This window comes from Dendrobium catenatum, unplaced genomic scaffold (genome assembly GCF_001605985.2).
Source record: "Dendrobium catenatum unplaced genomic scaffold, ASM160598v2 original_scaffold_235663, whole genome shotgun sequence".
Classification (NCBI taxonomy): domain Eukaryota; kingdom Viridiplantae; phylum Streptophyta; class Magnoliopsida; order Asparagales; family Orchidaceae; genus Dendrobium; species Dendrobium catenatum.
In genome coordinates this window covers 1104150-1130089 of record NW_021554071.1, presented here as the reverse complement: position 1 = coordinate 1130089, position 25940 = coordinate 1104150, and the positions used below count along the sequence as shown (strand labels likewise).

The 25940-nt window shown below is 32.0% G+C and overlaps 1 protein-coding gene across 4 annotated transcripts in view; it reads left to right on the top strand.

Moving 5' to 3' along the window:
• LOC110116158 (phosphoglucan phosphatase LSF1, chloroplastic) overlaps positions 1-23081 on the top strand; it is a 35148-nt gene extending 12067 nt beyond the window's left edge. For 3 of the 4 annotated variants that reach the window (XM_020849634.2, XM_020849635.2, XM_028692594.1), the window contains 7 exons: positions 1753-1821; positions 10178-10299; positions 19743-19958; positions 20685-20796; positions 20967-21079; positions 21556-21703; positions 22791-23081. In XM_020849634.2, coding sequence (XP_020705293.1) covers positions 1753-1821; positions 10178-10299; positions 19743-19958; positions 20685-20796; positions 20967-21079; positions 21556-21703; positions 22791-22910 — 900 coding nt within the window. In that variant the 3' untranslated portion in view covers positions 22911-23081. The remainder of the gene's footprint in view (positions 1-1752; positions 1822-10177; positions 10300-19742; positions 19959-20684; positions 20797-20966; positions 21080-21555; positions 21704-22790) is intronic. The other variant, XM_028692593.1, reaches the window with a different exon arrangement.
• The last annotated feature ends 2859 nt before the right edge of the window (positions 23082-25940 follow it).

The window sequence follows — 25940 nt, the reverse complement described above, 5'->3', positions numbered from 1 at the left end:
GGGATTGGAAGAGGTTGGGGCTTCCGATCGGCTTGGGGTTCGGCCGGCTGAGAGGAGCAGTCGGGAGGAATTCGGGAAGCAGAGGTCGATCGCTGGTGTGGAGGTAGCGACGGGAGCCAGCCGCAAACTGAAGAGCCAACCCTTTGGTTTTATAGAAGCATAGAAGGCGAGGATCGAGGCTCTGCGAACAGGAATCCCGGAACGGCGCCGAATGTGCAGTGATTCAACGTGATTTCGGGCAGATTTTACGGGACTCATTCGACGAGACGAGGTATCTGAGCAGGATTTACGGGACTTTGATAGAGCCAACAGTGATACAAGGTTTTTCCAGGATTTCTGGCGGGATTCGCGTGAGCTACTCGATAGATTTTGCGGATCCGTCGTGTGTAAGGTATTTTTTACTCGTTTTCTTTGGTTCCTTTGAGTATTATTCAGAGGTCAACACACCATAAGAAAGAAAATAAAATTCCCAAGAAGAAATATAATTCACTATCTTATTAAGAATCTCATTAAGCAAATGAGATTTTTTACGACATTTGAAAATAGGGGCACCCAAATATTTGAAAGGCAACTTCTGATGCAAGAAGTTAGTAGAAGCACCAATTCTGTTAATATTAGATATAGAAATGTCTTTAGAAGTATAGAAAGAACACTTATTAGCAGTAAACTGGAGGCTACTCTCCAAAGAAAATAAACCAATAAAATCCTTGATTTTCTTAGCATGATTAAAGCTACCATTAGCAAAAATAATAAAATCATCCGCAAAACAAAGATGGGAAATGGGTAAACCACCATTAGTTTTAAAATACATACTAGGATAACTCTCAAAAAGAGCATTTAAACATCTAGAGAAATGTTCCATAGCAATTATAAAAAGAGAAGGTGACAAAGGATCACCTTGCCTAACACCATGAGAAGAATGAAAATAGCCATTAGAAGCTCCATTGAATAAGATTGAAAACCAAACATTTTCAGTCGAATTCTTAATAATACCAATAGAAGAGTCAAAAAACCAAATAAAGAAATAATACAATATAAAAACTCCCATGACAAGTTATCATAGGCTTTAGAAATGTCCAGTTTAAAAAGCAAATTACCTCATCTTGTTTTCACATCCAAATCTTGAACCAACTTTTGGGTCAGCAAAATGTTATCAGAAATTAATCTCCCTTTCTCAAAACTGGATTGATTAGGAGAAATAATTCTAGGTAAAAAAGTACCTAACCTCAAAACAAGAATCTTAGAAGTAAGCTTATTGAAAAAAGAACAAAGACTAATAGGCCTAAAATCAGTCCAAGTGTCCGGATTATCTTTTTTAGGAATTAAAACAATAATAGTAGAAGTAAAGAATTTATGTATCTTATTGCCTTCAAAGAAATCAACCACAGCTGCAATAAGGTCCGGTTTAATAATATGCCAACATTTTTGAAAAAATAAAGAAGTAAACCCATCAGGTCCAGCCGTCGAATTAGAATTATATATATATATATAGCCTATAATAATTTTTGAATGTTAGAATTTCTTTTACTTACACATAATATACCATTCATTATCATCTTTGACCGACTAGATTTATAAGAGATTACAACTAATTAATTAAATATAAGATTGGGAATTGAAGAAGGGAGATGACTTTATTTAAATTACAATCATTCAAAATTTTGGATGAATGGTACAAGATGTATAAGTGCTCCCGTCCTTCTAAAAGAATAGTTTATTATTTATTTGATTTGATTTTTTGTGTTTCTCCAGATTACTGAACAGATTTATGTTGGATCATGCATACAATCAGAAAGTGATGTGCAGAAATTATCAAATATGGTAGATATGCTTTCATTCAGTCAATTTTTTGTAATTCTCTTATAAAAAGTGATCTCTTTGCCTAGATTACATGCGTGCTTATATATTATCGCACACATAACTTGAATGCATTGTCACATGCATATTATGTATAATGCAGATGCGTGCGGATGCCTGCTAAGTACAAGGTTTCCCTGTTCTTTCTATGTATTTTTTTAACTGTAGTTGAAAATTTCTATGCTCTTGCTTCCTGTTGCTCACCTTTTCTGGGACAATCCTGTGCTGAATCATTCTCCATGTTAGAAACTTTTTAAAAGAAATTTTCATTTTTGATGTTTAGAAATCATGCCTTGTCAAAAACATTTCTAGATATTAAATGTAAGGTGAAATTTTGTAGTAATGATGGTAGCCTGTGTTCTTGCCATCCTTGGTAATGTGAGACTCGTTAAGTGTGGTAAAATATAACTCTTGAATATTGAGATCCCTTTTTATGTGTAGTTCCTAATTTAAGCACTATCATGTTGGATCACTCTGAGGATAAGTGACGGTCCTGAAAAGTTGGCCTTTTTGGCCAAGGAGAATATTATCTATATAAAAAGAGTTCATGATGCTGAAGTGCTCTGTCCATTGTCTCTTCCCACTGTTTCATTCTATTTCCTTATTTTTTCAGTCAACTGCTATTGTCACCTTCCACACTTGCTAATTGCTTTATCGCGAAATTGTCACCCGACTCGCACGTCTTCTAATTGCTACACTCCTGCTATCTCCTACAGTCCCCCAATCTGCTAATTGCTGTAGTCGCCCAATCTGCTAATTGCTGTAGTCGCCCAATCTGCTAATTGCTATAATTCCCCAATCTGCTAATTACTATAGTCCCCACATTTGCTTTGCTACATGCTTATAAAGTTGTCCGGTCCCTATTTTGGTTCTTTATTTTTCTCTATTTTGTTTAGTTCTTACGTATAAATATAGACTTGGACTTTTATGGAAGGTTTATGCTACTTGAATTCATGAGGGATGACGGAAAACTTATCGTTTGAAGGAATCTTGACATATTTTGAGTGTTTCTTATTTTTGGTCCTTTGTAGGCTATAAACAGAATCCTCGAGCTTTCTAAAACTCAATAAGCATTTAGTATTAAAATAGAATTCTAGTTTTCCTCTTTATGTATTTGCTTGTTGGATTTGTATTCTTCAAATGAGTCATAGGTGTGGATGACTATTTTTAGGGATGAGGCTCCTTGTACTGGCCTAAGATCTAGTTCTTGTTTTGGGTGATTTCTATCATTGTTTCAATTTTAATAGATCAGATACTAAAGAGGGGGAAATATGTATGTATAAGGTAGTCAAATAAGGAGATAGGATAAGTAACAATTTAGTTCAAGTGAAGTTCATAAAAGATGAAGATTAAAAAAATGCTTTTATTAGAAGAGGATATTCAACAAAGGTGCATGTGATATTTCGATAAGCTTTTCAATGAAGACTGTGAAAATACGATTAACTGTAGTTTCCTTAGCACCTAAATGAAAATAAAGATTTAGTTTTTATCGTTGTATTAATAAAATTGAAATTAGAGAGTTTTCCACACCTGATGATATTCCAATAAAGGTGTGGAAATGCTTCGGAGATGAAGGAATTTTTTGGCTTACAAAAATTTTCAATATTATTTTGAAAATTTAAAAGATGTCAGATGAGTGAAGACGGAGTGTGTTAATTCCTATTTTTAAGAATAAAGGTGATGCACAAGTATGCAAATTATAGAGGAATTAAATTAATATGTCATATATTAAAACTATGGGAGGAGTTATTGTGCATATGTTACAAAATGATACTAATGCTTCTCAAAATCAATTTTGATTCATGCATGGTAGGTCTACTATGGAAGCTATACATTTATTGAGAGCTTTGATGGAGAAGTATAGAGAGAATAAGGAGGATCTACCTATGATATTTAATGATTTAGAGAAGCAAATGATAAAGTTCCAAGAGAAGTGTTTTGAAGAGTTCTAGAAAAGAAATGAGTTTATAATGCTTATATTTAAGTTATTAAAGATATGTATGCAGAAGTTGTTACTTATGTTCAAAGATAAGGTGGTTTGATCAAGTATTTTCCTATTCTAGTTGGATTACATCAAGGATTAGCTTTAAGCTCATATCTTTTTTTCTTTAGTCATGGATGTTCTTAATAGACATTTGCAAGAGGATGTACTTGGTGTATGATTTTTTGTTGATGATATTCTTCTTGTTGATAAGATTAGAGAGAGAGTTCAAGAAAAACTTACATTATGGAGGTCAATCTTAGAATCTAAAGGTTTTCATCTGAGTTGATCTAAAACTGAATATGTGGAGTATAATTTTAGTAATATTAGATATAGTGGGGGATTGTGACTTTGGGTGATCAAGTTATTCATATGAGTAAAAGTTTTAGATATATTGGGTCGGTTGTTCAAAGTGATAGTGAAATCGATGGGGATATTATTAGTAGAATTCAAGTTGGATAGTTGAAGTGGAGTAATGCATTGGGCTTGTTGTGTGATAGAAAAGTACCCCTCAAACTTAAGGAAAAATTTTATGAGATGGTGGTGAGACCTATAATGCTTTATATAGTGTAGTATGTTGGTCATTAAAATAGAAACTTAAAACTAAGTTTAGTGTTGCTGAGATGAGGATGATAAGGTGGATGAGTGGCTTCACTTTTAGAGACAGAATGCGAAACAAGTACATATGTGAAAAGTTGGAGTAGCTCTAGTGGTAGATAAGATTTGAAAGAGTCTCCTTAGATGGTTTGGACAAATAAAACGTCGGCCTTCCGATGCCCCAATCAGGAGAGCAGATGTATTGGATTTGGCCTATGTGGTATAGGTAGATCTAAAAGTGTTGGCTAGAAAATATTAGAAATGACATTCTTTTATTAAATTTAAATGAGAATTTGACTGTTAACATGACACAATGGAGAAAAAGGATTCATGCTGTTGCTGTTGTTTACTAGTTGTGCATGTGTGTTTGGAATTTAGTTAAGTGTGGTGTGTATTAGATTTTTGTTTCATAGTGTGAAATGTGAGTTTGAAATTGTCACTTTTTTTTGGTAACCTTAAGTTTTCATTTAGAATGGAAGAAGCAATTTGTTTTTTTTTTTAAATTAAAAGTTACAATTTTTTGATAAAGTTAAGAGCGGGTAACCTGTGGATTATAATTTTTTATGTGATTTCATTTTAGCATATCATCCTTGACCCTCAAACATCCTACATCAAATTGATATCAAATCCTATGACTGCTACATTATGTCAATCATAATCGAGCATAATACTTAGGCCAAAAAAAAAAAAGAAAAAAAGAAAAGAAAGTGTTTTAAGCAAATTGGGGCAAGTCATGGTTATTCTAAACAAGTACAATGTAACCATCATGATGATCAATATGTTCAATGGGAGGAATGATCTTGAGTTATTTTTGGAATGGCTGATAATTTGGTTTTTTGTCTTTCGTTTTTGGAGAAAACATTTTGTTTGATTTCTAGAAGTTTAAGTTGCTGAAATAAAATTAGCTGGACATGATCAAATTTATTGGTGTAGTGTTTCAAGCAAAATGAATTCAACATGGTGTTGCAATGGACATATACTTAAAAGAGCATTATATGTCATATGATGAATATCAATATTAATTGAATAATCACTTAAATGGTTGCAACCAAAATAATCTTAGCGTGTTTGAATATTATAATAGATTTGCAAATCTTGTAAGTAAGCCAGTTTTGCCTCGAGGCATTTTTGTGTTCTGTTAAGGGTCTAAGGCATGAAATTAGGGTTGACTCAAGTTACAATTTACCAAGAAACTTGAGTGAAGCTTACTAGATTTTTAAATATCGGGGGATATTATGAATCATCTATTAGTGATATATCTAGGATTTTGGCATCATTAATTGAAGTTTTAATAATCTTATTTGTTTAAAAAAATTGCCAATGCTGTTTATTCTTTGATCACGTTATTGAGATTGAAGAGGATGTCACCATGAGTTCATAGGCGTGATTAAATTGTCATTCAAACATCAAATGAGAGAGGTCTCAAAGCGCTAAAAGCTTGACCATTAGATCAATTTTTTTTTTACAATTTGATTAGACGGATTTGAATTTTTTAATGATAAATTTACATTCAAATTTAAATTCAATTTAGATGATTTCTCTAGGAATTATCGTTAAGTTAAAAGTTATTTAGGTTTGTTATAATGGATATGATTCCTCTCTTTGTGGGGATTGTTTAGGAAAAGATTAGATCTTATTGACCTCCCTTTTGATGCCGATCACTCACATAGCTGTGGAATCTAAAAAAGAACTAAAAAAATTCTCAAAACAAACTTCCTCTCTCTTGTCAACATTTGCTTGCGGTCATTTCCTTCATCTCCAACCTTTTAGCTTTAATCGAAGGGGCTGGGCACGCTCATGTAACTTCTTATGGAAGGAAGCCTTGGCACTCGGCTCCTGTAGCAGGAAGCACTAATAGAAGCCCCTTTTGTCACTATTTTCCCGGTGACTTGGAGTTGCCTGTTTCTCCTTTGATATGTTTTGCATTGCTAAATTGCTCTGTTGTGCTGTTTGGTTGAGAAGCTGCTGCTGCTATTTTGGTGCCACTACTTCTTGATTGTTGTTGCAAATTTAAGTGTTGACACAAGCTACTCAAAGGAGAACAATCGGCACTTTCTCTATATTTTTTTAGAAAATATAGTAGGGAAAACTCAAAAGAAGGTAGATCTATGGATCAATTTGTTATCATAACAGTGATTCTTGGTCTATGGTAAAAATGAAGAAGGGTACTAGGACAAGGGAAAGTTCCCTCTTGTCTTGGAGACACATCAAATGTCAAGATGAAGAAAAGAAGGAAATAAAACTAATTTAGCTGATCAAGTGGCTAGATTGATGGAATAAATGACCGAATGATGGAGTGATGAGAATATAAGAACTACAACTTTGACTAGGGTTCCAAGTCATATCACTCCTATTTCCATGATAAATACAAACATAGTTGAAGAGGATGAAGATGGTGATATGCCTACCACTCATGAAAGATGCTTTCATAGTCCACGTGGGTATTCCTACATATGATTGGACAATTGATGCTAAGAAGTTCAATGCATGGATCAACCACTTGTAAACTTCATCTATGATTAGTTTTTATCATAGATATATTGCAAAGATTGTAACATTATTTCAAGTGAAAGTTTATGTGCTTAACATCGTTTATTAGTTTTGGACTTTAAGATGAAGGGTTAGAAAATAACAAATAAAATAAAATATTGTTCTAGGATTAGATGAGAGCATTTAAAAAATATTAACAAAAATATTTTTAAAAGTAAGATACTAGATTTTAAGATTTTGTCTATGCATGATTAAGTTAATGTTATGTGAACAAAAAGTTAGTGATAATAAGCATGTTGCAAAATATATGATTGGATTATCAAAGAAAAAAACTCCTAAAAGTAAAAATAATTGATGGTGGAATTAAAGTTTTATGAAAAGTTAAAAAATTGTTATTAAAATTGGTTTATATATAAAAATTCTGCTAATTAGGAAAGAAATAAAGAGGCCTATAAATAGTTTAAGAAAGTAATATACGATCCAAATGTCATCCAAATGTCCAAAAATCTCAAAATCCCAAAGATATTTAAAACTGAAATCTATCCATTAACACTTAAAGCAAAATCCATCCACCTTCCGCAATAGTTTGTCGAGGTGGACAAATTTGAAAATAACTTCAGCTCATATAGATCTAATGCCTAGTCGAAAAAATTATTAGGATTCATTCTCAAATAATCCCCTGCCAATAAGGACGTGGTACGTATCCTCTAATCGCCGGTTTTGCCGCCAAATGGCACAACGAAATATCGGTTATGGCTAGAGCCAATACGCTCCTTAGTGGCATCAAATCCTTGAGATATGAATCAATATGATATGATTGACAGGACACAAAGCTCTCTCTTAGCTAAGATGGATTCAAATTTGTTCTCTTAGGCAAATATTCACCCCAGGTCTACAAGGTACCCTTGGACGAAGCAACCCATGGCTGCCGACAAGGATCCTTCTGTCAGGTTGGGTCGACTACCTCCTCTGACTAAGTAGATCAGGGACCACGATGGCCGGGACAACAGAACCATGAGATCTTGATCGAGTCTATCATCCATTCTCCCACCATTTTCTTTGAGTGCAAGAATTTCTATTTAAAATATCAAACTTTCTCAAATATCCAATTCAAAATCTTCAAATTCCCAAATCCAAATTCAGCTGCTACTATATGCCATATAACTCGTATTCATAAGTATCTGATTGACGACTAGCCTTAATCGAAAGTTCTCTCTCGTTATCAAGAGGAGTAATTAACTATAGGGACTTGCGCCTATTGGAAACCAGAACTCAGATCATAAAGTTCTCACAAAATGAGGGTGAAATATCTGGGTAGTGTCTTATCTACAAACCCATCTGCCTTTCCAAAATTTACCTTGGAACTTATTTCATTAAAATCCCCCCCCCCCTCCGAAGAAAAGCAAACAGCGGGCAGAGGCCGGGGCCGAATTTTCGGAGCCCACACTCTATATATGCAAGCAGCTGTTATAGTAAAAGGTTGTACGAGTGTTATTTCACTGAAATGGAAAGCTACTCTTCTTTCCTCTATATCTCCTCTCTGTTTGCATTAGCTTAGGACTGCATTTCTACACGGTATCAGAGCCTCTCTGGCTCGCAGCCCAATAGTCACCAGGATGGCAACCCCCCTTCCTCACACACCGACGACGCCTCTAATGAGCTCACCCAGGAAACAGTCATCATCCCCTCCTCCCTTATATTTCTCATTTCCAACATTAAGACGATCGTTCCTGTCCAGCTATCAAATGACAACTACTCTACCTGCGATCCCAAATTCTCAAACTATTTAGGGCGAATAGTTATGCCTCCTTCCTTGACAAATCCAAACCTGTTCCTCCCCGCCTCATTCTCGACACTACCGGCACATCCAGACCGAATGAGGCACACCTCCGTTGGACACTGATAGATCAGAATTTAGCAGCCACTCTATGCTCCACCATTACCGTTAGCGTCCTCCTATAATTCCTTCATCTCGACACCTGTGCAGACATTTGGAGCATGCTTGAACAACGCATTCAAGCCATATATCGGTTGTGTGTGATACAACTCAAGAATGAGCTACATCACATCTCCATGGGACTATAGACCATGATCGAATATCCTACGAACATCAAGGCGCTGGTCGACAACATCGCAGTTGTCGGTTGCTCCATCGATAGTTAAGACATTCTGCTATACACCCTCAACGGACTTCCTCAGCAATATTAGGCATTCAAGACCTCCATCTGAACAAAATTATCCCATGTTGGACTCGAAGACCATTGCTCTCTTTTCCTCAGCGAAGAGATTAATCTGTCCACCGCACTCGCCAAAAACCAGTCAAACCCCAACGTTCATGCCACACTCTACACCAGTAGATGAAGAGGTCTCACCTGTGGCTGATTTTCATCCCGCGTACGGCACGTGTACTACACTTACCTCTATATATGTAAGCTGCTGCTACAGTAAAAGCTTTTACAAGTGTTATTTCACTGAATTGAAAAGCTACTCTTCTGTCCTCCGTATCTCCTCTTTGTTTGCGTTAGCTTAGGACTGCATTTCTACATTGTGCAAACTTCATTAGTTGCATTCATAGATTTACCTTCATCTAATATTTGTTTCTCAAACCCTGAGAACAAATTCCGTATAAAAAAAATGTTATAGCGTTACTCTTCTCTTGTTCATCACACTTTCTGAAGGGATGATCTAGAATCAGCATATACAACCTTACTCTACTTATAGCGTGCACCTCATTTTCATTCTATTTTCTCAATTATGGATAATCCCACTGTTTTGTAGTCACAAACCCCTTAAGAATCCATCCCCATCTGTTTGTGCGTGTGCAGAATTATTTGTTTAATCTCTTTCTCTCCTCCTTTGATCCTTTCAATTTCAAAAGACATGACCAGTTGGTGGATTCTAAGGATGAAAGGACCAAGAGTCGCTTTGGCAGTGGAAGTCTGCAATCAAAAGCATTCTTGAACAAATTTTAGTATTTGTGATAGGCCTGCGTACTTGTCTAAACCTAAGTTCCATGCAAGTTTCATTTTTTACTGGAATCAGCAATATATGCGCTTTTTCTTATATTTCAGGGAATTATTCCTAGTAGTTGCAATGCTCGTCTTGAAGTTGTCATATAATGCACATTTAGTTTCACATACATATTATTTTACATTTCCTTTTGAAGATAAATCTTGGTGATTTTTTATGTTTTGTTTTGTAGTTCGCTACTGTCCAAGTTTTATATTTGCCAAATTTAGTTTCTGTACCCAGGGAATCACTGCTGTTCTGAACTTTCAAAGCGAAAGTGAGCGAGCAAATTGGGGGATTAATTCACGAGCTATCAATGAGTTCTGCTGCAACTCAAATATTCTTATGGTGAACTATCCTATTAGGTAGGTGAACGTATATCATATTTAAGATGTCTTGGCATCTCTCCAGACTTCTGATCAGGTGCATTTATTTTTAAGATTGTTAAAAAAATTATACAGGTAGTTTCAAAACTCTGATTTATTCTGCTTTGTGTTCTTGTATGCTTCATCTTATTTTTTATCTATATATTTTAAATTTCTTATGAATGATGGATGCTACAATATTTGTAAATTTCGTTACATATAGACTTGTTGAATTTAGATTATTCCACATTTTTTATATCATTTTTTATCTAACACAGCAACGGGAAGTTAAACAATATTCACTTCATTGAATTATTGTTATGAAAATATAGTTAAATCTTTTACAGATTAAAATTAATATTCAATGTAAGAAATAAAGATTAAAATATTAAATTTAATTTTGATTTTATGATATTTTATAAGTAAGATTAAGTTTATTCAATGATGGTTTTAGAATATAAAAAAAAATAAAAATAACATTTTCTTCATTAAACATAGTGTTTTTCATTCATTCATTATATTAACAAAAGCATCTAATAACTTAAAGGTTCATCAAAGTCATACTTATAGAGCTACTAATACAATTTTAAATCAATACTTTACTGAAATATTTTCATACCTCTAATGTAGTACGTCCAAAATAAGATTTTGTATGTTTATTTAACTATTTTCCTAATTGATAATGTTTTAGAAAAAAGGTCAATTTTCTTACATATACTATGTATATTCTTTACAGATTATAACAAAAATTATTATGAAAGCATGCAACAATATAATTATGAACTTTGAACATACAAAATATTTCAGTGTTTATCTTTGTTTGTGAAGTCTACATTTAAATATGTAAACAGTTCAATGATATATTACTTTAAAATTGTATTAGTGGCTCTGTAAGTATTATTTTGATGAAACTTTAAGTTATTATACGCTTCCATCGATATAATTGAAATATTAGTAGGTATTTTATATAACTTTTCAAATAATTAAAAAGTATCAGATGTTTACTGATGAAAATATTATATTTATATTTGTTACACTCTACAGTACTTTTAATGGGTACTATGAGGTGTTACAAAAGTGTTAAGAGAATGTAGGAGAATTCGAAAGGCATAGTACAGGAAACACTGCAGTAAGAGGCAGTAAGAGGCAAAAAAAAAGGCTAGGCTCCAACGGTAGAAATCCTGTAGGAAGAATCAACATAGTGTTTTTGGAACACTGGCAGGAGCGGTGAAGGAAAACTGTCACTAGGAGCAACACTTTCTAGTGAAGAAGATTTCAGATGAAAAGATTTTTGTGGCATTGAAGGAAAGCAGCAGTGCATATATTAATTGTATTGTTGGATGGAAATTTTTCGAAAACTGTCACTAAGATTTAGATGTTATTAATTTGGAAATATGTGATGAATTGTAGTTTGAGATAAGTGTGCAAACAAATTGAGGAATCATTGAAGGAAGATTAAGAGAGAAAGTTTAAATGATAATTCATTGGATCTATGCAAAGGAGAGGTTATGAGGTTACTTACAATCGTAGAAGTGTACGAAGTAGATAATTAGATGAGACAGCTCGACAAGGAGGTAAGTAATAAAAATTAAATTTTTAAAAACAATTCTTGTTAATTTATACTTGTCTACTGGTAATTGATTGAATTAAAGGAAAATATGTATTTTAAGTTATTTATTTTGCTTAATGATGTTTTTATCCAAGTTTTCAAGTATAAAGAATTACTTACATAATTTTATAATGTGAGTTCAAAATAAGATTTGACATGTTCATTTAAATGCTTTCCAATTTGATACTGTTTTCAAAAGATGTTAATTTTTTTTCCATATGGTATGCATATTAATTGTATACATATTATAACAGAAATGATTATGAAATCATTTAACAATGTAATTATGAAGTCTAAATATGAGAAGTGTAATGAATATCAACTTAAATTAAAATTTGGCTATAAATGATATATAATTTACAATTGTAGGAGGGACAAAATGGTTCCCATGCATGAAACTATTTTATAAATAGGGCAAAAGGGATCTCAGATAATATGATACATGCATAGTAGGTGGGGCAAAATGGATCCCTGAAGAGGCAAAAGGGATCTTTATGTAATTCAATATTAATAATGTCATATTTATTTGGTCTCCATTGAATATTTTTATGAAAGGATAACTAAATTTTTTATAGACTAAAATTGATATACAGTGTAAACTTTAGAAGAAGTAAATACTAATGTTAATTACCATTTTATGATGTTTTACAAGTAATAGTAAGTTATTTCAATGATGATTTTAATATTTTAATTTATTACAATTATTGTATTTTAATTGCTAATATATTTGTAAAGTTTATTGAGCCTCATAGCTTACTAATATAATTCTATGAAAAGAAAATGTCGATGCAGACTAAGTTGCAAGTATTTTAATTTTATATGTTAATGTTTGTCTCTGAGTTTACATTTGAGATATATAGACAATTCAGTAATGTATTAGTTTGAATTTTATTGGTGGCTCTGTAAGTATGTCTTTGTTGAAGTTTTAAGTTATTAAATACTTTTGTTGATGTATCAAATGTAACATTATTGGATGTTTTATACGAATTTTAAAAGAAAGGAATTATATTATATATTTAATGAGAAAAATGTTATGTTATGCATGTTACACTCTACAGTACTGTTAAGGGGTACTGTGGGGTGTCACAATTCACTTTTATTATACCTCATAGTACCCCTTAATAATACTGTGGAATATTATAAAAATAAATATAAAATTTTCATTATTAAATATCAATACTTTTTATTCATTTGGAAAATGAAATAAAATATCCACTAATATTCAATTACATCAACGGAAGTATCTAATAACTTAAAATTTTATCAAACTTTTACTTATAGAGCACTAATACAATTCCAAAGTAATATATTACTGAAATATTTTCATACCTCAAATGTTGACTTCACTATAAAGATAAATACTAATATAAATTATGAAATAACTTGCAAGTTAATCTATACAGATGTTTTTCTTTCCCTTTGTTATAACAATAGCTAGTAAGAAAGATATTAGTGAGTTTTGAGGCTTAATAAACTTTACAAATCATAATTGCATAAACTTACATTTAATTATAAAATATCATAAAATCATAATTAATTTTAATATTTTATTCTTTACTTCTTACATTGAATATCAATTTTACACTTTCATAATAATATTCAAAGAAGTCCAGGTGTACCTGACATTATCGCTATTGAATTACATAGATACCTTTTTCGCCTTTTAGGTCTCTTTTGCCCCACCTGGTATAATATATAATATTCTATGGGGTATAACTTTTTACACTTTCATAATAATATTCAAAGAAGCCCAGGTGTACCTGACATTATAGTCATTGAATTACATAGTTATCCTTTTTCGCCTTTTAGGGTCTCTTTTGCCCCACCTGGTATAAATATATAATATTCTCTAGGGTATAACTTAAAATTTTACCAAAGTTATACTTATAAAGCCACTAATACAATTACAAAGTAATACTTTACTGAAATATTTTCATACCTCAATGTTGACTTCACAACAAAGATAAATGACTAACATAAATTATGAAAAAATTTGCAAATTAATTTACACAAATTATTTTTCTTTCCCTTTCCTATAACAATAGCAGTAAGAAAGATATTTGTGAATTATGAGGCTTAATAAGCTTTGCAAATCATAATTACATAAACTTATATTTAATTGTAAAATATCATAAAATTATAATTAACTTTAATATTTTAATCTTTACTTCTTACATTGAATATCAATGTTAATATGTAAAATATTTGGTTACATTTTCATAATAATATTCAATGAAGCCCAGGTATATTATCGTCATTGAATTACATAAAGATTCTTTTTGGCTTTTTAGGGTCTCTTTTGCCCCACTTGGTATACAGATATAATATTCTCTGGGATTCTTTTTTCCCCACTTACAATGTAGTCTCATGTATGAGAACTCTTTTGTCCCACCTACACTTATAAGTTATACATTATTTAAAGTCAAACTTTACTTTAAATTGATATTCACTACACTTTCCATATTGAGAGTTCATAATTATATTATTGCATGCTTTCATAATATAATAAAAGTTTGAAATACATTTTCACTTAGAAGGAATTAAATCTGAGGTAGAGAAGATGACTAAAATTGATAAAAGATTATGATCTTGACATCCAGTACTATCTAGGAAAAACTAATGTAGTTGCTGATACATTAAGCAGAAAGTCTAAAGTATAGTTGAATTGTATGTTGACTATGGAAGAATGGTTGATTAAAGAAATGTAAACTTTAAAATTCGAAGTCAGAATGTAGGGATCAAGATTCAGTTAGTGTTAATCATATGACAATTCATCATTCTTTGTAGGAAAAAATCATTGAAGCTCAGAAGATTAGCCCAGATTATCTGCAACTTATAGAGCAAAAGTAATCAAAAAAAAGAAAGGATCTCATTTTAGATGATCAGGAGAAAATTATGAGCAATCGGTATTTCTGGATACCAAAGAAATCCGATCTTGTTTCAGAGATTTTATATGAAGCTCATAATTTAAATTATTTAATGAAGAAGAGTTCAGATGAAAAGATTTTTGTGGCAGTGAAGGAAAGCAGCAGTGCATGTATTAACTGTATTGTTGGATGGAAATTTTTTGAATATTTTACAAATAATAGTAAGTTATTTCAATGATGATTTTAAAGTTTTTAATTTATTATAATTATTGTATTTTAATTTCTAATGTATTTACAAAGTTTATTGAGCTTCACATCTCACCAGTATATTTCTTATTGGCTGTTGTTATAGGGAAAAAAAAAAGAAAAAATCGATGCAGACTAAGTTGCAAGTATTTCAATATTATATGTTAATGGTTGTCTCTATTTGTGAGTCTACATTTGAGGTATGTAGACAGTTCAATAATATATTAATTTTAATTTCATTAGTGGCTCTGTAAGTATGTCTTTGTTGAAGTTTTAATGTATTAAATGCTTTTGTTGATGTATCATATGAAATATTATTGGATGTTTTATGTGAATTTTCAAAGGAATTGTATCAGATATTTAATGAGAAAAATTTTATGTTATGCATGTTACACTCTATAACACTGTTAAGAGGTATTGTGGGGTGTCACAAAAGTGAATACCACTTTTGTAACACCCATAATACTCTTAACAGTGCTGTAGAGTGTAACAAAAAAAAAATATTTTCATTATTAAACATCTGATACTTTTCATTCATTTAGAAAGTAAAATAAAATATTCACTAATATTCCATTATATCAACAGAAATATCTAATAACTTAAAGTTTCATCAAAGTCATACTTACAGGCTACTAATACAATTTCAAAATAATACATCATTGAAATGTTTTCATACCTCAAATTTAGGCTTCACAACAAAGATAATTATTAAAATAAAATATGAAATAACTTGCAAATTAATTTGCACTGATATTTTCTTTTTCCTTTCATGTAACAACAGCCAGTAAAAAAGATACTGGTGAGCTATGAGGTTTAATAAGATTTGCAAATTAATTAACAATTAAAATATTGTAATTATAGTAAATCAAAATATTGAAATCATCGTTGAATAAACTTATTTTTTCTTGTAAAATATCATAAAATCTTGATGAATTTTATTATTTTAATCTTTACTTTTACATTAAATATTAATTTTAATTTATAAAAAATTTTGCTACACTTTCATAACAATATTCAATGGAGCCTTATAAACCTGACATTATTGTCATTGAATTACATAAAGATCATTTTTTGTCTCTTTAGGGTCCCTTTTGCAATTTTGCCCCACCTGATATGCAAATATAATATTTTGTCCCACTTACAATGTAGTCTCATGTATGAAAATCCTTTTGTCCAATCTACACTTATAAGTTATACATCATTTACAGCTAAATTTTACTTGAAGTTTATATTCAACACACTTCACATATTCATAGTTTATAATTATATTGTTGCATGCTTTCATTATAATTTTTATTATAATACAAAGAATATACATATCATATGTAAGAAAATTAACATTTTTTCAAAACATTATTAATTAGGAAAATATTTAGATGAACATACAAAACTTTATTTTGGACTCAAATGCTGAAATTATGTAATCAATTATTCATACTTGAAAATTTGGAGAAGAACATCTTTAATCAAAATAAATAACTTGTAATACATATGTTTCTTTAATTCGGTCAATTTTCAGTATATAAGTATAATTTAACAAAACTTGTCTTTAAAAATTTAATTTGCATTACTTACTTTCTTATCGAGGCATCTCCTCCAATTCTCTACTTTGTACTCTTCTATGATTATACGTCACTTCGAAACTCTCTATACATATGACTAGATGAATCTAGGATATCATAAGATACAACATCTTTAAGAACTTGTACTACTAAATCTACACTAGGAATATACCAAACTTGTTTCTCTTCCTTCTTTCTTAAACTTCTTCGTCTTTCTCAATTTCTTTAGTATTCTCCTTGAATTAGAATTCTTTACTAAAATTATTCTTTCGAAATCCCGAACCCTTTTACTTCTTTAATTCAACGATAGAATTTTCCTGCACTGATCACCTTGCCGTTTTCTTTACTGCCAAATTCCACTATGCCGAATATGCTACAGGTAATCTAGGCACTGTGCCAAACAAAGATACAGGGATTTCTGCTGCACTGTGCTGTAACATCAACAGTATATTGAGTCGATTCTTCCTATAAAATATGATCCTTTCCACAACCACACTGCTTCCCTTTTTCTTCTCTATTCTGCTTGCGTGAATTCTAAATAGGTTAAGAAAGAATTAAAGGCCCACACACACTTATAACTGCTTCAAACCAAATGATGCCTCTTTTCAATTAATGACTGGCTGAAAACAGCCATCCACTAATGCACTTAATATTACTGGTGGATAACGGAAATATAGAAATCTAATTAACCTATCATTTCAATGTTAATGGTTTGGATTTTTAATTTGTTGTCATAATATTTGGAAAATGGAAAATAGCTCTTAAAACATTTTCTTGAAAGATATATGTTTTATTTTTAGTTGCTTGTATGGTGGGTGTAAAGTAAATGGTTTGCAAGTATTGTAATTTTTTAGGTTTTTTACAAAGTAATGTAAGTGCAAAGAAAAAAAAAATGACATATATAAAATACAAAGTAATGTAGCGCAAAAAACCATCTTAATCAAGTGAATTCTAATTTCTTCATATTTAGTATCCGTTTGGGATGGCTGCTACTTTTTGTAAAGGTGCATGTGAAGAAGCGGTGAGAAAAGCAACTTTTTTGAAAGTTTCGGAGATTATAATTTTTTTCAACGACTTTCATATAGCTACCACATAATATCATATCTAATTATAAAAAATAGCTTCCTATCACTTAAATTTTTTGAAAACAACAAGGAAGCAGTAGGTAAATGCAAAAGTATGGTTGTGGTCTAAAAACAGAGCAATGTGAAGGCTGCTCCAAATAGAGCCTCAATCTCCACCCACTCAAAACCTTCTCTTTCCTTATGAGTTATGACATCGCTAGCTATTCATGGCCTCATTATCTCACTTCGCATATGGCACATTTTCTTTACAAGCTCAAAATTGTGCCTCTTCGAGATCTCTCCGTCATTCAACTTTGATGCTTTACAACTGCTCGGCCTGCCGCCTCAATGTCATCATAGCAGATGAAAAAGACACCGTAAGTGACATTCTTTCTACAAGGCTAGAGCACATACCTCTTATTTGGGATCTCTCTACCTTATACTAACCATTCATAACAATGCATCAAGATGTACCTCTTGCTTTATTTCTCAGCACTTGAAAGGTGGTGGTTTGCTTCCACTTCTTTCTATTTTATTATTCATTGCATTAGTGGACTACAACTGCTTGAATGCTAGATAAATTTTTTGTTTCATTAGTTGATATGGATTACGCCACTTTGCAGATAGTATAACTTCACCCCATTTTTACTATTGTCTCAATGGTTCTCTTTTAAATTATGGCGATCTATCTCTCTTTTCTCTGTTAATTTGTTTTTGATTTTTACAAATATGGTTTCGACTTCCGAGGAAGGCAGGCTTACCACTATATGGAAATGATGTTTCACATTTTAAACATACATCAAATCAAACTAAAAAAATACTCATATTTTCTTTTCAACCAATTGAATACAATTGTATAATTAAAATAATGCGAATCAACATTTGAGTGTCAATATTACTTTAATTGATTTAATTTTTTAAATCATTTGTTTGTTAGTCTTAGTATAAACATGTATGTGATAATGCACCACCCCTATAGAGATGATGTTGTGGTCTCATCATGTTTGTATTGTACAGTTCGGAGCGGTTCAGTAAATTAAATTATGTAAATTCAATTTTTGGTTCCTTGTTTCAGCTATTGGTACTCTGGATTTTGCTGTTTTGTTGTTGATGAGACTGATTCTATGTAGTTTGATTGTTAGGTCTTGCTATTGGATCTTTTATTTGGTTGTACGTGTAATTGTAATCTGTGGCTTGTTGTGGCTTTTTATTACTTCTGTGGTAGGTTGCTTGGGTTTGCTGATTCTTTGTTTCTTGGTTAACGTAATGGGACAAATTACTGGATTAATGTTTTGTGGCTTGAAGTCGGAGCGTGAGTATACAATGCTAGATTTTCGGCTTTACAGTTTCATGAGTTTCTTGGATTGCAGCCTAATTGTTCATGGAATTACGTGATTTCTGCATCTACGAGCGTAGCTGTGAATTTTGATTGGTTTATCTGCCTTATTATGCATGTTTTCGAGCATATCTTTAAGGATTGATTACTGTACCTTGTGGGATTTCAGTGATTTTCAGGCTTCGTTTGGAACGGCTTTTTTATTGCTTCTTGAAGCATCTTTTCTAGTACATTTTTATACTAAAAAGCTGCTTCAAGCAACAGTAAAATGCCGTCTCAAACGAAACCTTAGTTCGAATTATTGTTATTTGCTGAAGGGATTTTGTGATTATTGATGCCTGAGACATGTAAAGGAGAGTTCTTTTCAATAATGTTTTTCTGAATTATTTTGTTCCTCTTGGCTTATTAAATGTTGTATTGGATGTGACTTCTTCTAGAATGGTACAAGTGGCAATTATAAATTTTTGGCGAAAGTTATCTCTCTGTATTGACGTCAGGCTTGAATTTCTTGAATTTCTTTATTTTATGATCTTTTAGTATGTTCTTTTGTATCTACATAATTTGAAATTGGTTCAGCAAGTGATTGATTTTAGTCAAAATTGTTATAAGTCGGATTTCTGGTTGCAATGTGAATCTTATTCGAATCATGCTTTTTTTGTGGTTTCAATTTTACATGCAGACAATTATTTTCGTTCAGAAAGATTTATTTAATTAATGATTATTGAATTTACTATTTTTTTGTTTGTGGCATTTTTGTAGGGAGGTGGACTCTGTAGACCTGAGAAAGAAACTTCCTTTCTCTGTTGGGCTTTTATTACGCCTTCTGAGGAAGAATCATCGTATATTTGTGACTTGTACTACTGGATTCGATAGATCCCCTGCATGTGTTATTGCGTACTTACACTGGATTCAAGATACTGCCCTTAGTGCTGCCCATAATTTTGTTACTGGCTTGCACTCATGCAGACCTGATAGGTACATTTGCATTTATTTTCTATGAATCTTTACCATCAATTAATATCTGCAAAATTAAATCCAATGTTGCACTGATACGGATACGGCGACACGGATACGACACGATACGGATACGAGATACGTCAATTCTTAAAAATACTGGATACGGGTACGGCTTGGACACGACATTAAAATTATAAATCATACATAAAAATTAAGAAAGTAATCAAAGCATAATATTTGAAATGACAAAAATAAAATAAAAACAACATCATTTGTAGGTTTGTAGCTTATAATATCAAAATAAAAGTAAGCATTAAATGTCTAGTAACTCATTTTTCCTGTCATACTCCTTTAGTTGGCTCGAGCAACATCTCAATGTTAGCCCTTTCTCTTTGCGTTATTTTTTGGGATTTTTTTTTAGTTTTTCAACGGGACACGCGTATCGGATACGCATGTCTTTTTGAAATTAAATATTATTTTAATTGGATACGGCTTTGCTATATCCGACACGTATCGGACGTGTATTCGTGTCCGACACATATCCGATATAGTACGCCTTCATAAATAGGTGTATCGATGCAACATAGATTAAATCCAGCCAGTAGTTGTTGCTGGTGGTCCTGATTTGGAGTTTCCTTTGCTTGTGGCATTTTTGCATACTAATTTTTGTTATGGAGTAGCTTTGTTCAATTCATAGCCTATAAGTCGTCTCTGATTGAATATAAAAAATGATGTTTTCTGCAGACCAGCAATTGTTTGGGCCACATGGGACCTTATTGCCATGGCAGAAAATGGCAAAATTGATGGATCTCCAACTCATGTTGTAAATTTTGTGTGGAACAATGGATGTAGAGAGGTAAGGTTCCAACTTTATCGAGTAATGACTTTTCGCCTTTTGATTATTATTATGAAATGTTTGTATTTTTGTGATTAGGTTCAAATGATTGAGTGTTTTTTTTTTATAATACATTGATTTTAGCAATTTTACTTTTCTAACATTGTTACTTTTGTATGTTTTTGTTGAAGGGAGAAGAGGTGTGCTTGGTGGGGGACTTCACAGGCAATTGGAAGGAATCCATAAAGGCAGTACACAAAGGAGGTTCAAGATATGAAGCAGAAGTTAGACTTCGGCATGGAAAGTATGTTTATTGTTTTAGATTTCTTGGAGCAGAGTTAAAACTGTGTTCCTGACATTGCAATATTTTTATGAAAATTTACCTACATGCCACAAAATTCTTGTATATATATTTATATATCTAACTCCTAAATTATTATATTTACGTATATAACATATTCAAAATATTATTAATATTAATTTATCTAAAGTAAAATTTACGTTTTGATACAATTTAGACGTTAGAGTGTTATCTATCTAAATATAGAACTTTAGGTGTTAGATATAGGAACTCAAATTTTGTCGCATGCATGTCAATTCCTTCATTTTTATATCATCATCAACAACAACATCAAGCCTTTGTCCCACTACGTGGGGTCGGCTACATGAATCCTTTTTCGCCATTTTATCTTGTTAAAAATTAAATTCTCATTTAAATCTATTAAAAAAAGATAATTTCTAATATTTTCTAACCAATAATTTGTTAAATTGAGATTTCAGGTATAAATATAAATTTATTATTGGGGGACAGTGGAGGCATTCTACATCATTGCCAACAGAGAGGGATGAACATGGCAATGTCAACAATGTTATCCGGATTGGTGATGTTGCTAGAATTAGACCGACTCCCAACGAGCTACAGATAAAGGTATCCACAGAATCTCTTTCTTTGTTATTTTTTGGTTCACACTTTGTGAACTATTATGTGGAAAACATAACTTTATTACTTCTCTGCTCGTTGATATGATTTTTGGCATATTAAATTTCAAATTTTTGTTTTACATTTTACTGTAGTTTACCTTGCTATTCCCAAAATCTATCTACCAAATTTTTTTTTTGGGATCTATCTGCCAATTTTATCCAAGAAAAGCGAATCATTTATGAAGGTAAATAGGAAGAATAGAAGCAAGATCACTCCAAATATTGACTACATATTTTACTGAACATGTAATTTTCGTAACTTATTCAGTGAAACATCTCACAGTAACAAAATAGCCATTTCACAATTTTTCTTAGGTTTTTTCTTGATGCATGTATACCTTTTTTTTTCCCCTTAAAACTTAAGATTATCAAATGGGAGCAGTTTTATTGAAACTTGCCCTGTTTGCTTAAAATCCTTTAATCCTGCGTTGTGGTTTTCTGATGTTTATGAAAGGAATCTTGGGAAGTACTAGAAATGCATAATCTAGTTGGATCATCCTTTTGAAGTTCCTTTTTTTAATGAAGTGAAGTCTAGTTTTTTAAAATCTTGGTTTCTAATATTTTTGCAACCTTCACATTAACAAATGTGATATTTTTCTAAGAAAAAATAAACGTGAAAATTATCTAAATCAGCATTACTAATCTTACTTATTTATGTATCAAGAAAGCTTTGTCAAGAAATTAATTAAAATCAACATAGAGTAGAATCCTTTTGCTACCAATCCTCAATGGCTGTTTCTTATTTATTCTTAATGGTTCATCACCTTTGATTTCTTTTTCATGTTTTTTCAATCTCTAATTTTTTGCTAATTTTGTTTTAGTATTCATAAAAAAGACATTAAGAGTTCTAGTCCATGGGTATCTGATGTACCCATGTAATTTCTCATGGAAACTTTTATATAATCCTAACCAATAATATGTTACTATGAAAATAGATAAAAATGTTCATTGTCATATCATTCCATCAAATAAACTATTTGCTTCCTTTTTTTTTTCACTAATTTTCATTATTTGGAACTTTGCTGTATTTACAGGATCCATCTGTTGTGAAGGTAATTGAGAGACAACTAACAGAGGATGAACGTTTCATGTTAGCCTTCGCTGCAAGGCGCATTGCTTTTGCAATTTGCCCAATCAAACTTGCTCCGAAGTAGAATTGGTCCTCTTTCCACTCTGCTTGCATTTGCTGCTATTATTTCTTATGTTCTGCAGGAATTCTATATGTTGTGGTATTCATTGCAATCACGTTGAATACTTCAAGATTCCATAACGGTGCAAATAATTAGTTTCATGCGAAAGGTTTTCAGTTGACTTCATTTGTTATATTTTGTTGAAGAGCTTTGCTGTTGTTATTGTTTGTGTTCTCAATAAAGATCATCTCTCCTATTCTAAGGTTTTGTTTGGGACGACTTTCTTACTGCGCTTTTTAAAACAGTTCTTTTATACAAAAATTAAAATTGTAGTACTAAAAAAGTGCTTTAAGAAGTAGTAAGTTGTCCCAAACGAAGCCTATGTATCTTAACTACTCATTGTTAACTTTGCCCCATGACACCAAAAGTAAAACATACATATATTTTAGAAAATATGCTTCTTGATCGCTCGTCTTCTTAGTACTTTTGTCTATCGTGTTCTTAGATTTGGTGTGGGTGATCTGCATCGAATTTTCACTACAATTTTTGGCTTACTCTGATGATCGTAAATGTTTGATTATTTAGGATTGAATATATCATTTGCATTCTAAATACTAAACATATGATGACATTAGATATCACATTACTTGTTATGAATGCGTTCAAATCAACTTTGTTTGAATAAAGTTTGAAGATTGTTTGATTAAGGTTTAAAAATTGTTGGAATAATGTCTTTATGGTTCGAACATAGTTGGAATGATGTTCAAGTAAAATTTGAATACCATGGTTAAAATAAGGCTCGAATAAGATTCGAGCAATGTTCAAATATTTTTGAATAATATTTGAACATGGTTTAAGAAGATTTTGATCATGATGTGAATAAGAGGTTTGAACATTGTTTGATTAGGATTCAATTGCATTATTTTGTCCTCCTTATCTCTTATGAAAATTTGTTTATTTAAGTTGTTTTGTCACAAAACGGAGATGTCCACTCTAATCACATATAAAGGGATATTATATTGCTCGGGTCATATATAGAGCTAGGAGTGAGAGAAAGTGATTGTGCAATTTGAAGCTAATGATCTTATTGCCATCGACAAAGAGATTCCTCATTTAGTTAGATCTTTATTTATCATGAACTGTGGTTATTTGGTGAATGATTCATGAACTATTATTGATGATGAATGATGATAATTCATTGTGCTCAATATTGAAAGGAAGAACATAACATTGTTAACTTATCAAGTTTATTGTGATTACTGGGTTGGAGCTTGTGGATCCCATCTAAAAAGAAATTTAAGAAGATGAGGGGAAGAAATATATTATCTGATAAATATTTTTTATGATGATAAGAACTTCAAAAATATAAACTTTGGAGAAAGCATTCATGAAGTGTACTGAAAGTGTTGATGTCTGAAAGTTCGGTTTATGTTATCTTGTAGATGGTGCCCTTCTCAATATGACAAACATAATATTATTGTTAGTAAGATGCTTGATTTTGTCAAATATGAGGCATCATTGTTTGAATTCTTAGTGAAAAAGTAGAATGATTAGAAGTAATTGATTACATACCTCAAAAATGCATAAGGAAAGAAGCACAAGCCCATGGATTGTGTGATCCTTGTGCTATTGATCCCCTGCTCGATTATGAAGAACAACTGCTTACCTTCAAATCTTGTATTTTATGATTGGTAAACAAATATATAGAGATATGAGGGGGCATTGGAAGTGCAGTAAGGTAAGAAATCTAATGGGATGTGTTTTTGAATAGTTGAAAACATTAATTTTTGCAGCACACAGATTCCTTATGTTGTCTAATATGGGAATAAAAATAACGTCAATCAAATACCTAATTGGTTTTGCTCTCTAACACAAACTATATAAGTAATGATGAATTCATTTTGTAGGTGCTTCCTGAGATTGCTTGAGATATCAGAGTTATTTGTCAAAACCTAATAATTATCCTCATCCAAATCAGCTTGAAAGTGAAGGGCCAGGATATATAAAATTCCTAAGTCACGGTGTAATTGTTCTTGCATATTTAGTTTGATTAGTGATTTATGTCTTACTTATAACAACAATTATGGAGTGCGCGCGATTCAACACATCATATACTTGACTTCAAGAGAAAATAGTTTGAAGTTATTATTGATAACATAATTCTGTAGAGATCTTTCACAATAATATTGATCTATAACTACATTAACAAAAAAAAAACTATATATTATTTCATTAATTTAATGCAAGTCGAGACATTTTTTGGGTAATTGACTCGTTCTATAAAATATATTATTATTATTATCAATCTAATTAATTTAAAAAAAATCAAATCAACCAAAATCAAACGTACCATGGATTGATGGGCAAATTATTGTGTCCGGTCACCGGACATGCGGACATCTAATCCGGACAGGCCACCTCACCTAAATAGACTGGGCCCCGGTATTTTTGAGTGTTTTTATTGGTGTTCGGATGAATCCGGACACAATAATTTGTCGGATTGATGAGCGTCGACTTCATTCAAATCCTGTGAATCCGAATGTAAATCCTGTGTAGATCTCGACAGTCCACCTCAACAATTTATATGCTCCATGTTAAGATGGGAGTGATAACACAGCTCATTTTGATTTGTTGGTTGAGAGCTTCGACTATCGACTAAGATTTCTTGAATTTTAAGTCTTTGTATATACGATGTGTGTGAGTTTGCTTTCATTGAGCTGACAGTGGATTTTTCTATTCCACGGCCTTCAGGAATGAACGAACTACCCTCGTCTTTTCCCGCTTTCTGCTTTAGAGACCGATCCCTGCAATCTTCACTCAATCAAACTCCACTTCCTCTCAAACACGCCCGATCCCGTCCCTCTACTGTGCTGAGACTCCCGCTCCAACCTTCTTCAACCACAATTCCTTCCTGTACTGAAACCAAACCGCTTGTCGCCCCATCCTTCTACCTTAGTCACGCAAGTCACCTGCCTCCTCCTCTACGAGTCGAAGCCCATCCATCCCTGCCCGATTAGCCGCAGCTACCCACTGAATCAGTCGTTGAATCCCGCT